The 13,707-nt window shown below is 52.0% G+C and overlaps 1 protein-coding gene across 2 annotated transcripts in view; it reads right to left on the bottom strand.

Moving 5' to 3' along the window:
- Nucleotides 1-4,576: 4,576 nt before the first annotated feature.
- Nucleotides 4,577-13,707, bottom strand: part of SF3B2 (splicing factor 3b subunit 2) — a 43,939-nt gene continuing 34,808 nt past the window's right edge. For both annotated transcript variants that reach the window (XM_078382101.1, XM_078382102.1), the window contains exons 12-21: nucleotides 13,167-13,394; nucleotides 11,604-11,753; nucleotides 11,322-11,411; nucleotides 9,887-9,994; nucleotides 8,869-8,976; nucleotides 8,261-8,403; nucleotides 7,988-8,089; nucleotides 7,397-7,496; nucleotides 5,526-5,711; nucleotides 4,577-4,879 (exon numbers count right to left, since the gene is read on the bottom strand). In XM_078382101.1, the coding sequence (XP_078238227.1) occupies nucleotides 4,808-4,879; nucleotides 5,526-5,711; nucleotides 7,397-7,496; nucleotides 7,988-8,089; nucleotides 8,261-8,403; nucleotides 8,869-8,976; nucleotides 9,887-9,994; nucleotides 11,322-11,411; nucleotides 11,604-11,753; nucleotides 13,167-13,394 (1,287 nt within the window). In that variant the 3' untranslated portion in view covers nucleotides 4,577-4,807. The remainder of the gene's footprint in view (nucleotides 4,880-5,525; nucleotides 5,712-7,396; nucleotides 7,497-7,987; nucleotides 8,090-8,260; nucleotides 8,404-8,868; nucleotides 8,977-9,886; nucleotides 9,995-11,321; nucleotides 11,412-11,603; nucleotides 11,754-13,166; nucleotides 13,395-13,707) is intronic.

A 13,707-nucleotide genomic window follows, 5' to 3' on the forward strand; every position in this document is an offset into this window, starting at 1 on the left:
GGAGTTGGGTCAAATTCATGTTGGTCGCTTCGATGACCCTGTCTAGCCATCTCGTCCTCTGTCATCCCCTTCTCCTCTTGCCTTCACACTTTCCCAACATCAGGGTCTTTTCCAGGGAGTCTTCTCTTCTCATGAGGTGGCCAAAGTCTTGGAGCCTCAGGTTCAGGATCTGACCTTCCAGGGAGCACTCAGGGTTGATTTCCTTCCAAACAGATAGGTTTGTTCTCCTTGCAGTCCAGGGGACTCTCAAGAGCCTCCTCCAGCACCACAACTCAAAGGCATCCATTCTTCGGCGGTCAGCCTTCTTTATGGTCCAGCTCTCACTTCCATACATCGCTACTGGAAAAACCATAGCTTTGACTATGTGGACTTTTGTTGGCAAGGTGATGTCTCTGCTTTTTAAGATGCTGTCTAGGTTTCTCATCGCTTTCCTCCCAAGAAGCAGGCGTCTTTTAATTTCATGGCTGCTGTCACCATCTGCAGTGATCATGGAGCCCAAGAAAGGAAAATCTGTCACTGCCTCCATTTTGCAAAATTATAGAATAATGGAGTTGGAAGGGGCCTATAAGGTCATCGCTCATTTGATCCCGGTCAAAGCAGATCTGACAGATGGCTCTCTCAAATGCCTCCAACTTTGCTCACCACTTCCCAAGGTTGTGGGTTCTATTGTCATACTGCTCTAACAGTCGAAGAGTTTTTTCCCCTTGATATTCAGCTGAAATCTGGCTTCCTGTCGCTGGAGCCCATTAGGATGGGACAAGTTCTGTCCCTCTTCTGTAGGACAACCTTCCAAGGATTTGAAAAACGCTTTCCGATCTCTCTTCCGTCTTCTCTGCTCGAGACTCAGCCTGCCCACTTGTTTCAGTGTCTCCTCCCAGGGCTTGGTCTTCAACACCTTGTGGACAGCCCCAAAGCCTGTGCCGCCCAGGGTAGGGGCCCCCGATTCAGATTTCGGAGCCCTTCTGTCAAAAGGGACACTCTGCAATCCCATTCTGTTTCGCCCGGCCCAGCCACTCTTTCCTCCAAACGGGGCTGCCTTCCCCCACATCCAGACAAAGAACAATTTGCTTAATTATTATTATTATTATTGAGAACTGCAGGAGAAAACTGAGCCGTCTCTTTCCCCTGTTTTTTTCAGAACTCTGTGTTTTGGGCAGCTCGGGCACCCGCTGTGTGCCATACGGGGGCGGAAGGGCCACCTGGCTGGGAGGGAATAATGGAAGGCATGTTCAGACTTGAAAAAAGTCCACGCCTTCCGTCACGGTCCCCCATCCGCGTTCTTCTCCCCCTCCCTTCCCTCCTTAATCACCAGGACAGAAAGGCACAAAGCAAACCGTTCTAGCTGGAGGTCCCGAGAGAGACAGATGCTGGCCGTCGCTGCATCTGTCTGCACAGGGAGACACGCACAGCTGGCATCCAGAGTGATAAAACCAGAGAAGGGTGGGAAGAGGGTCGCCTCCTGGAAAAAACCGAAACCACAGCTGCGTGCGGCCCTCCGTGGCGCAGACCCCACGGGGTTTGCTTCTTGATGGTGTCCATCTTTATGTTTCAAGCCCATCTCTGAGTGATTTTTTTCTTCTTCCAAAAATTACTGGTTTCTTCACCAAAACGAGCGACGCACAACCAATGTGGTGGGCCGTAGGCTACTCGAGGGGGGCCTTTTTAGGGTATGAAAATCTCTCCGTCTTGTTCCTTTTATTCCCACCCACCCACCCTCCCATTTCCCAGAAACGTTCATATCCTGCCTGTATTAGGTTGCAAGACTCGTTTCTCACTGCAATCCCCACATTTTTGCGTCCTTTTTTTTTTAAAAAAAGAGGGGGTGGTTTGCATTTTTCTTTGTCTTTTCAACGTACGGCATTTTATGCACTTCGGCACATGCTTTCCCACACGTAATCCTTTTTAGTCATGCACCTGTAGCTGTAAAAAAAAAAGCAGTTCATCCATCACCAACACGCCTTGTAAATGTTGTGATTTCCAAGGCAAAATGCGGTTCATTCCGTGTGGCTGTGTTGAAATGCAAAATGGGCAGAGGGTGTATTCACACACAAACGGCGAATCCATCATGCTACAAGGCAGTTTGTTTCACCATCAATCAGATCTGTTAAAGAGGCTCTTCTGGAGGCTGAGGCAAAATCTCTTTCCCTTTCAATAAATCCCACTATTTGGGGGTCAGATTCTCTGGGAAAGATGGAAAGGCAGCAGGAAAAGAGGAGGGCCCCCATTATGAGATGGACTGATTCTCTAAAGCACTGGTTCTTAACCTTGGGTTACTCAGGAGTTTTGGACTGCAACTCCCAGAAGCCTTCACCACCAGCTGTCCTGACTGGGGTTTCTGGGAGTTGCAGTTCAATAGCATCCGAGTAAATGAAGCCACAGGCTTGAGCCGAAGAGGGCTGTTCAGGACGGCGTATTTTGGAAAGCACTCATTCCTAGGGATCAACATAAGTCAAGAGGCGACTTCTGGTGATCTTAACAAGCGAGATATTTACGGAGCGTCTTGATTAGCTCTATATCCCCAATGACTTTCCAGGACTGAACGGGGATTCGAACCCAGGTCTCCCGAGTCCTTGTCTGTCAACTCTATCCGCGACACCATACCAGGAATCACTCTTCCAGCAGCCTGCCGCAAAACTGAGGTTAGTTTTCAGCTCTCCAGGGGAAAGACGGTGGGAGTCCATGCTATGCTTTAGCCTCCGCTTTCTCCAAAAACTTGTGTTCCTCCATGAAACAGCATTCCTAATTCTGCCATTTCACCGTCCGGGCCCATGGCAAGCGGTTGAAGGTCTTTCATTTGGGTTTCCCTGTCAATTCATCGCTTTGTAGCTTCTCCGGCTGCCGGCGTAGCGTGAGGTCTGAAAAAGCCCCGTGGAAGGAGTTACATCCGGTTGTCTTCCCTCGGGACGAAACGCGGAAGCCGCTGGCTGCCACAGAGGGAACTGTGGAATATGAGAAGCGGGAAGAAAGCATGCACCTCGAAACCCCTTCATACCTAAAGTGAGTCCCAGGACCTTAAATTTGAACCCATGAGAACATCCCTGAAATTTCTCTTCCTCCGAAATGAGGGCTTTTGGCTCTCTCACAGGCAAGACACACACGGAGCGTTCCTAAGATTCTTAAAACAAAATGGGCCGGGAAGACCCCGGGTGTCTCCAACCCAACGGACCTCTCTGGCCCTTGGAGGTCATTGTAAGAGCACGTCACTGACCGCTCGAGTGAGCAGTGGCTGAGAAGCGCCAAAAGAAGACCTTAATCAAAGACCGGAGATGAAATCCAGCCGTCTCTCTGGTGGATTTCTGCATGCATCATGAGAGGCAACTCTGTTTTCTTCCAACTTCAGGCGGCCAAATCGCTTGGGTCAGCCCTAACAGAATCAGCTTATCTCTCCCCGAGACTTCCTTGATTCCATTCTCTCCCCATTTCTGCAGAAAACCTTAAAAAAAAAAAGGCTTACAAGTTTTAACAGGGCACCTCTGCGATGAAAGCGTGCTGCCCCCTCGTGGGCAGAAGAGATAAAAACTTTATACACCCCAGGGTCCCTCTGCTAACAGTCCCATTCAGAGGCAAAATTTCATTTGCTTTCTATTTTCAGGCATAGCTTCCAGCTGCCGCTGGGAAATAAATAGGTGCAGCCGACATTATGAATTAATGCGTGCCCACAAATCTGACCATTTCCTCTAAAAACAAAAAAGCTCAAGAAATTTACCCGTTGCGTTTGTTTGGAACTTGATCTGAACAGAGGACAGAAAAGAGAGACAATACCAGCTAGGGATGTAAAGGCCTTCAAGAGAGGTAGGTACATAGGTACTTACCGTATGTGGCACATCCTCTACAGTGGAAGGAGGGGGACATCTTTAGCTTGGAGCTGTCCCTCCCTGGTTCAAGCTTGACAGATGGGATTTCTTCTGTCCATCACTGGAGCTGGAAGGGCCCTCTAGAAAGCCAAAGTGGTCCTCCTTCCACTGTAGAATTCTGACCACATCTCCTATCATCCCCCACCAGCACAACCGAAGACGGCGAAGGACAGGAGCTGCTCTCTGATGGCTCTGGAGGGCCATCTTGGATGGGAGAGAGCTTGAGAAAACCATGGTAAAGCAAGCAGAAAACCATCGCTACAAGATGACTCCTTCTGCTGACGTAACGAGTTCTGAAAATCTCATCGAGTTTCCTACATGGGGTGAACGTACAACCTCAGTTTGGTACCTGGAACCAGGAGGCGCTTTCTGCTTTCTCCAAGGGAAAGGGAGATCAGCTAGCTACCACCGGCTTCTATAAAACTACGTTTGTTGTTGCAATGAAGCTCAACGGAGCATTTTCCCATAACTGCGTGGCTCTGGATGGGTCAGACGACAGCAGCCGTGGGTGAGAGCTGACGACTCAGTATTAGAAGGATGTTACAAAAGGGGTCACCGGGTTTGGCCGGGTGAGATCAGGAGGAGGGTGGCCAACTGTGTGGACGGGCCGAAGCCGACGTCCGGGAATGGGTGCCCCAAGAAGGAGGGGAGAAGTTTCCCCTTTGGAAGGGCGAACTCACACATTGGCAATAGGCTTGAAAAAGGCCCCCTGACCCATCAGCTTCCATCCCAAACAACTCCAACTTTATTTACAAAACCATCCACATCGTAACCTGGACTGAGAAACAGCACTGGGACCAGGGGCTTCTTGGCCGGGGGGGTTGGGGATTGGGGGGGGGAAGGGCGGATTTCGGGTGGAACGGCAAGGTGCAGGCTCGAGGAACAGAAGAGGGTCACAATATTTAAAAAAAAATAAAATAAAACAGGAACGGAGGCGACGCTTCGGCAGGAGGCTAGAACTTGAACTCCTTGTACTTCTTGGCCCCCGCTCGGGTGTCCTGGGGCTGGGCTTTCCGTTTCTTTTGCTGCAAAAAGAGGAGAAAAGGGAAAGCATTTTACGCTGATGCAGACCGGAGACTCCAAATCCCAGCTTGAAAAATCTGCCCATTCCCTCTTTCGTTCCCCTCCATCCGCCACCTCTTCATCCCAACGGCTGCCTCAGAGGGTCCTGGCGTCTTTCCCCTTTGGGTCCACGGATGCCTCGGTTTCCCTCGTTTCCTTGCAGGTTTCTGTCCCAGCCGGGTGCCAGCTCAGCCTCCCACCTCCTTCAGTCAACCTGGAACCCCGCTATCCACCTCTCTCGCCAGCCCCCCCCAAGACTTTTCGGCAGGAATGGGAAACTTCTGCCCTTGCGGACCCTCGGGAAGCTTCTTCGGCTCGTCTCTCTTAATTAGTATACATACAAAAGTTTAATTGCTGAGACATTTAGGATTAAGACACCAATCTCTGGATCATACCCTGTGCTCAGTGACTAATATAATAATCTGTAGCCCTTTTACAACACCCACCGATTCGCTATCCTTACTGAGCCAGTCTGCTCCCTTTGTTTGAGATGTTTAAAAAAATGCTGTTGAAAGAAAAGGAAAAAAACGCAGCAGGACGATCAAGAAAAACACCCTAAAGTGAATCAAGAAGCAAAACCCTCGCCTGGGCGAAGAGAACCGGGCTCACCTTCTGCTTAGCCGCGTGTTCGGCCACCATGTCGCTGAAATCTTCCTTCTCCACCTGCGCCTGCTGCTCCCGGACGTGTTCCTCGTACTTCTGCGTCATGGCCATGGGGTCCAACTCCAGCTCTTCGGGGGCCAGAGCCACCTCCACCCCCTGGATCTCGGGCACCGGCCCTTTGCGGCTCATCACCTAAGGAGCAAACGCCAAGGGAGACGCCTGGTTCAGAACCGGAAATCCAGTAAAACCTACCCTGACGAGGCGTTTTCCAACCGGGAAGGAGCGAAATGCTTTTTTACGACAAGATTTTTAGTCATTCACAATGTCAGGAATCATGGAGCGTAAAATTCTGAGAGTCTATGGATCTCACGGTAGAGGGAAGGATATAAACGCTCTAAATAACTAAATAATAAATACCAACGTACATATCCATCATTAAATGAGAATTAAAAACCATACTGAGGGTATGGAACATATGAGAGAGGGTAGAGAGGAGATCTGGTAGAGAGGAGATCTGGATCTGCGGGGAGATCTCCGATTCACCTGTGGCAACTGGCAAACCCTGGACTGACACACACACACACCCCAACTGCTTGACAACGACATTAAAACAACGGTCCACAGCAGGAGGGGATCCGTGCACCATTTCTGCTCCGTTCTGGTGCAAACGATACATTTCCTGGGCTTAGAATGCTTTCGATTCAAAGCCGACATCGTTCGCAAGAGATTCCTGTTGGGAGGCCTTAAGCGTTCTAATAAAAACCAAGGCGGGTCACACAGGAACGACGTTTGCCCACCCACTTTGCAAGGCAAAGTTTTGGACTGTCTTCTGCCATCATCCTCTAGTCACTTCTGGACTGCACGACTCCGCCAACCTGTCGTTTTGAGACCACCCCGCGCCCTGCTGAGCTTCCGTTTTTTTTAAAAGTCCTGATGGGCACAGCACCGGTTTATTGCCTAGATCAGTCGGTTCCCGACCTTGAGCCACTCAGGGGTTCCTGGACTGCAACTCCCAGAAACCCTGGGCCGGCACAGAGAGGCTTCTGGGAATTGCAGTCCAAGAATGTCTCGGTGACCCAAGGTTGGGAACGGCTGATCTTAGGGTGTCCGACAGAGAGGGAGCGTGATCTGAGATCAGAAAAAGGAAACTCAGGCATACCCTCACAGGCTGGCGAGTTTCCAGAGGGCATGGACCCTCATGGATGGATGGCCTCTTCCTCCAACACCAGGGGGATGACCAAGGCCCCGTCACCCCCCCCAAGGCTTTTAAATCCCAGACGGCTTCCTCCAGCAGGGAGGAACGGAAGACAAGAGCCCATCGTTCGCCATGTGGGGGAGGCTCTTCTGGCCCAGGCTGAGAAGAGCTGATTTGTTCAAAGGGATGGGGACTCGCGAGTCGAGATGGGCTCTCGAATCAGGCGCAAGTGACACCGACGACTCAGGTGCCATTCAGGGGGTTCTGGAAGGACTTGTGGTCCGAGTCACACTGCAGAGTCCCCTGCAGGCCTACCCACTGCTGCCATCTTCAGGGGCACGTTCTGACCCACTAGCAGATGCATCGGGGGGGGGGGGGGGCTCGTCTCTGAGCATGCACAGTCCAAATCCTGAGTCCCAAACTTTTGGGGGGGGGGCAAAGATTAAACAACTTGAACTTGGGACCTGGGTCCCAAGACTCGCACTCAGACCCGAGACTTTTCCCCAAAGACTTGCCAGTATCCCCGTTCGTTCTCCGCCCGGGTGAGCCTGTTTTCATCTTGGGGAGATCATCTAGTCTTAAAACGAAGGGGCTGGAAAATACAGGAAGTCAAGAATGGGGCAAGGGGGGGAAGCTTGACCCATTTCTGAGAGGAAGCTGCCAGCGCCGGCGTTTTCCCTACCGTCGTCATGTCGTAGATGTGCGTGGAGCCCATCATGGCCCCACCCACCGTCGCAGTCCTCTTCTCGGGCAGAACGGTGAACAGCTGGGGCGTCTCGCTCCTGCGGGCGGAAGGGAGAGAAGGCTCGGGGTCACGACGGCGGGGAATCGGGAGAAGCCACATGGCGAAGGACGGCAACGGGGAAGCCTTCCGCACCCAGACCAGAGGCAGAGACCCAGTCCTGGCCAGCCCACCTCCTAACAAGTCCTCTACCCAAATGTCTTACACTGGGCTGTTCATAAATAGGCAAGTCCCTGGATGTTGGGTTTTTTTGCTTTCCTAAGTTTGCTTATAAAGTTTTAAACGTTCTTGACTACTTAATGGATTTTTGTCGTTTAACTGCTTTTTAATCTCTAAACTTTTAAAAAAAGTATTACTTGTTTTAACCTCCTTGGGTCCCCCCTCTCTGGGAGAAAGCCAGCCTAAGAATAATACCAAATAAGTTAAAAACACACACACACACACACACACACACACACACACAACCCAACAGAGCCCACACTCGTTCCCCCAGGTAGACGGGGACAGAGAAAAAAGGCAGCGATCACTCACCCGTCCATGGCCTCCTCAATCTTCTTCTTACGCAGTTCAATAAGCTCGGGGGTCTCCATGCCAGCCGGCACCGAAGAGAAGCCGCCGGGAGTGATCAGCCCGCTAAACAAGAGAGATCAGAAGAGGAAGGGGGTCAGGGTCAGGCCAAACCCAGGCACCTTCCTGCCTGCCCATTCCCCCAAACAGCAGGCATGGGGCTGAACAGCCGGTCACCGCCAAGAGACGGCACCCTGCCACAGGAGGGCCACCGCGCACGGGGTGGGGGACACAGACCTGTCTGCCGGTGTGATGAACCCCGTGTCGTCGGGCTTGTCTTCATCGCTGTCCTCGTCCTCCTCTTCCTCGGAGGATTCTTCATCGGAGGGTTCCAGTTCTCCCCACGGCGTCCGATCGATCTCCTCCTCTTCTGTCTTGGTCTAAGGCGACGGAGTTGGGAAAAGGAGGCTCTGGGCACCCGGCCGGAGGCTCTCTCCCCGCCACCAGCTGCCCGCTAAGATCCGAGAGACCATTCCCAGCCTCTCTGCCTGGCTTCCCCCCCATGGCTAAACCACTCAAAGCCGCTTATGGAAACTCCAGGGAAGCTTACATGGGCCACATTTTAACTAATCCAGTAATGATGACACAGCACAAACTTTAACTGGTTATGTAACTATACACAGAGATTAAACCATCTACTGAAAATGAACACAGAGCCCTAACCAAAATAAATAAATAAAAGAAACACATTTTTTTTCCCCCGCAGCTAAATCCTGCTCCAGTGGCCGTGCTGGCCAGGGGATTCTGGGTGCTGAAGTCCATAAAAAGTCCTTTCCTAAAAGTGCTGCTTTTAAACCAGAGGCAGGCCCTGCTGACCCTTAGCCACGTGGGGAAAAGAGACCTACCTGGAATTCGGCAGCGTTGGTCCCAAAGACGTCTCCGTACAGAGGTTTCCCGGTCTCATCGACCGGGGGTTTACCCCAACCCCCAGCGTGGTACCCAAATGAACATCCCTGGAGGGAGGGGAAAAAAAGAAGGTGGAGGAAAGTCATTCGCCTCGTTCCGCAGGTGGGAGGAGAGGCTAAAAAGAAAGACGCCCCGGATTCTCAATCATCCCCAAGACCTTACGAGACGTGCGGAATATGAGCGAACGTTCAAAACCCCCAACCTAGCATGCTCTTCGTTAATTCTCCCGGCAATTAAAAAACGGCGCACAGAAATTTAATTTGGAACAGATCCGTCATCCTGAGTCTCTCAGCTTTGGAAGACAAGTTTCTGGTGCTTAAGATGGTTGCTGTTTTCTTTTTTTTCTTTTTGGTATGACTTGAATAAAATCAAGTTGAGGCTGTGGGGTTTAGAAGAGGGCAGGCCGACGCCTCAAGCCTGAGGCGATCAGGAGGGAGTTATCTGCACCTTGCACGGCTTCTGTTGCTCCCCGTCGCTCGGAGAGAAGAGGAAAAACAAGCGAGTCTATGGAGACTTGAGCAGGTCACAGAAACCAGCCGTTCTCCCACAACTCCTGCCCAGAAATAGGCGGTGGGGACTACCAATGGGCCATCTTTATTCTAGCAGAGGGAGCAGCAAAACGGCCCCTCGGTGGGACTATTGCAAGCAACTGAGACCAAACCCGCCTTCCTTCATCCTGCGGCCGAGGAGAATGGGAGCCGCCCCTCACTGGCTCTGCTGGAAAGCCTGGCCCACCAGGTTTGCTACCATTCTCTGACATGCTCCCAACAGACCAGCGCAAAACCTGGTCTTTAAGCTGGTGCCTTCGTCAGCTTCTTTTTCCTTTTTGCACCTTTCAGGCCAGAAGCCACCAGGGAGGAACATCCCCTACAGACGGTGCGTTTGCTGCTCCGGAAATCTTTGTCTCTCTTTGACATGTGGGGCAGAAGCACTAAGGGAACGACAGGTATGACCCACCTCAGGTATAGGGGAATTCAATCCAGGAATCTTGAGGTTCGGATAGGAGGGTGGCGGCCCGTAACGCTGCATGGCGATCAGCCATGGAGGAGGAACTTTGTGGGCGTTCTGGAGAAACAGAGGGAAGAACTGCGTAAGCCACAACAGCCTATTTGCACACTTACTGGACCCCTGGTGTCAGCTGCTTCACACGTTGAGCCTAAATCTGATATTTCTCTTTTTTTTCACAAGCTCTGTCTTAGGGCAAGATTTGTTTCCTGTTCCCGTATACATATAACCTTCTATATCGCACCCACCTCCTCTCTCTATAAACAGTGGTGCCTCACATAGCGATTGCTCTGTATAGCGATGAAATCGCTTTGCGATGGACTTTTTGCCATCGCAAGAGCGATCGCTTTGCGATGGCCCCTATGGGGAAATTTCGCTTTGCGATGATCGCAGGGAAGCGATCATCGCAAAGCCCCCATTTTCCGCCAGCTGATCGGCGATTCCAAAATGGTAAACAAAATGGTCGCCCGCTATTTTGCCTCGCTTTAGAGGCACCGAAAAATGGCCGCCGCAATGGAGGATCTTCGCGTAAGGTTAGTTTTTAACCCCATAGGAACACATTAAATGTGTTTTAATGCATTTCTATGAGCTTTTTAAAATCACTTAGCGATGAAATCGCTTAGCAGCGATTTTTGGTGCAACGATTAACATCGCTAAGCGAGGCACCACTGTATATCACTCCCTCTCCAAAATCAGAAAATTAATTCAGAAGCTTCACAGTACATTTCCGGAGTCCTCGTGTGTATATACAGTATGCATGCCTAAGTCGGTTTGGCAAAATGAACAGACGGCAACATCTGATTGCAAGCCCCTGATAAAAGAAACCCATCGAATTGAAGGGGATGTGCACGAACGTTCATCTACTCTGCTCATTCTTGGGGGCCTTGGTACCGCTCAGAGGCACCACTTGTCCAAAACATGAAAGGGGGGGGCATCCTTATTCTTAGCCCAGGTTAGCAACGGAGAAGCAATTCAACAGTCGGCATTTCCCACAGTCTAGTCGGGAGCTTTTTCCTCCGCCTGGCTTGTTCATCCAGCCGGGGAATTTCTGGAAGTCTCCCGGAGAGATCGTATAAAGTTCCCAAGCGGGAAACTGAGTCTTTGGGTTTGCGTCACGGAGCCGAGTGCGCAGAGGCTCTTGTGAAAACCACAGGCTGCAGGAGGAGAGGGGGGCTTTTAGAAACCAGCTTTTGCTTTGCTTTGATCTTCTAAATCCCTTAATCATGCCTAACAAAGTTAGATTTAGTTTATCCGAAAACTGACTCCAAATCTTCTCCACCACTGTTGAACCTAACGGAGAGGTGCTGGGTAAGTAAAATCCGGCTCCGAGAAAAGCTTGATGCCGACGGAGCAGAAAGCAGCACCGCTGGAAAAGGTCCTTACGTACCGGCCCCACAGGCATCCCGAGCGCGATGCGCAACTCGTCCGACAGGTCTCCGGGCTTCTTCTCTTTCAGCCGCGTCTCGAATTCCTTTCCCTGATTGGGAGGCCAAGAGAAGGAAACAGAATGAATCAGGGAATGACCGGGAACGGCCTCAATCCTTTTGCAAGACAGAAAGACACACACACCCCGACAGGGATACTTTAGCTGTACATTCACTGCATCGTTTGGGGTAAGACTAGATGACCCTCTGACCCCCTTCCCATTTCATGTTCCCATGACTCGTACCTCGTAGTACAAGTCCCCGTGGATAGTCAGCTTGGGCTTGGTTTGCCATTTGAAGAAAGCGTCGTGCAGCTTCTGATAGTCGATGTCGATCTTGCCCATCTTCGGACGGACCTTTTCTCTCATCTTCGATTTCATGGTCTTCTGTTCCTCCTGGCAGGGGGGCAGACAAGGGACGTCCACATTCAGAGAAGAGCAACAGCTTCCCGGACTGAAAACCCACGGAAGAGCACAGCGCGGTCCCACTCTCCACGGAGGGGAGGGTTCAAGGCGACCCGAACGGACCCACCCTCTCCCTCCAAAGCTGGGCCCAGCAGACCAATGTGAATTCTATAATTCTATTTTAGCTGCCAGGTTAAACCCAGCGTGATCATCTCTTTTCCAGCTCATGGGAAGTGTGTAGAAGGGAACCACGGCTAGGTGCCCACACCGTGGGAAGGCCAAAGGTCTCCATATCTCACAGAAGCTCAGGATTTAGTGCTCTTTCCCTTGCTTCTAACCTTTGTGTTTTTCTTGCCCCAGGGAAGGAGACTGGAGAATGAGCTTGTTAAGAAGTGCCTACTTCCAATGAAATGCTTCAAATTTAAATTTACAGTGGTGCCTCGCAGAACGGGCGCCTCGTAGAGCGATGCCCGTATAGGCAGGAAATCACAGAGCGAAGGTCGGTAAGCTGCTCGCTTACCAACCTTCGCTTTGCGACCCGACAATCAGCTGTTCCGCGGCTTCAAAATGGCCGCCAGAACAGCCGAAAGGGGCTGGGGCGCAGCATTTTCGCGCCCTTGGTAAGCAAGGGGAGGGCGCGAAAACGCTGCGCGCAGCCATTTCGGGGCTTCCGGCAGCGTTTTCGTGCCCTCCCCTTGCTTACCAAGGGCGCGAAAACGCTGCATCCTGGCCCCTTTCGGCTGTTCCGGCGGCCATTTTGGACCCGCCGGACAGCTGATCGCAGCCATTTTCGCACCCTTGTTCTGCGAGGGGAGGGCGAGAAAATGGCTGCCGGCATCGCTGTACGGTAAGTAAACGGTAAGTAAACTGCGTTTCAATGGCTTTTTTACTTCCGTACAGCGATGTTTCACACAGCGAAGGTTAATCCGGAACGGATTAACCTCGCTGTGCGAGGCACCACTGTATTTAAAATACGGATGATGGCATTTCCTAGTCGTCTTCCACACCTCAAATTGGAGCCTCCCCGTGAGACACGTGGGTGGAATATTGTGCTCTGATATTCTGCACTGGGGACCGGCTGCTCAGTTTGTTCTAGCTGTGTTCAACGACAGCTCCCACGAGGCCCCAGTGGGCAGAGGCAGTGGCCCAAGGCTTATGGGAGCTGTGGTCCAAAAGGGCTGGCAGGGATCGGGTCGGCCATCCATCGCAGAACACTCCCAAGATGGGGAAAAAGACCCACGGTCGTTCATGTCTGCGGGCAGATCATTCCTGCTTGGCCACGGGTGAGGAACGGTCGGCCGGGACACCGGAAGAGCCAAAGGCTCTCCTGACCCACTTAAGGAGGTTCTTTCACGATCACCACGAGGACCACCCCCAACCCTTTGCCAAGGAGCGCCAACCCACCTTCTCCTGCAGGGCTTCCCGCATCTCCTGGATCCCTGTCCGCTTGATGAATTCGGGGAGCTCAAAGGGCGGCTTCTCGATCCCCCTTTTGCCTTGCAAGTATTTGCGCTTGAAACACCAGTGCCGGGGTACCGGGACCGAGTTCCGGGTGGCTTTGAGGTGGACGAGCAGCTTAGGGTCCTGGGCGGTCACGTCGTGCATCTCCACCACGTCCGGGCGCGCCACGAGCTGGAAGGAAGCAAAGGGCTGGAGTTTTTCGGAAGGGGCCCTTCCGGTTTCTCAAACCACCAGATCTTTCAGCAGGCAGCTCCCCCTTCCTCCATACCACGCCCTCGCCAGGCGCAAACGGACATCCTAGGGCGCACTTCGCACCTGGCCAGTGATTTCCCCCACACAAATGCATACGAATCCCAAGCCCGACCAGCAGGCAGAAAAATCCAAATCAAGAGGTTGGAACACACCCCGGCCCCTCTCTTCGGATCCAGCGAGAGGAATCGCAATCAGCCTCCCAAACATTTTCGGAAACCGCCCTCTCTGACGG

This window comes from Pogona vitticeps, chromosome 15, assembly GCF_051106095.1.
Source record: "Pogona vitticeps strain Pit_001003342236 chromosome 15, PviZW2.1, whole genome shotgun sequence".
NCBI lineage: Eukaryota > Metazoa > Chordata > Lepidosauria > Squamata > Agamidae > Pogona > Pogona vitticeps.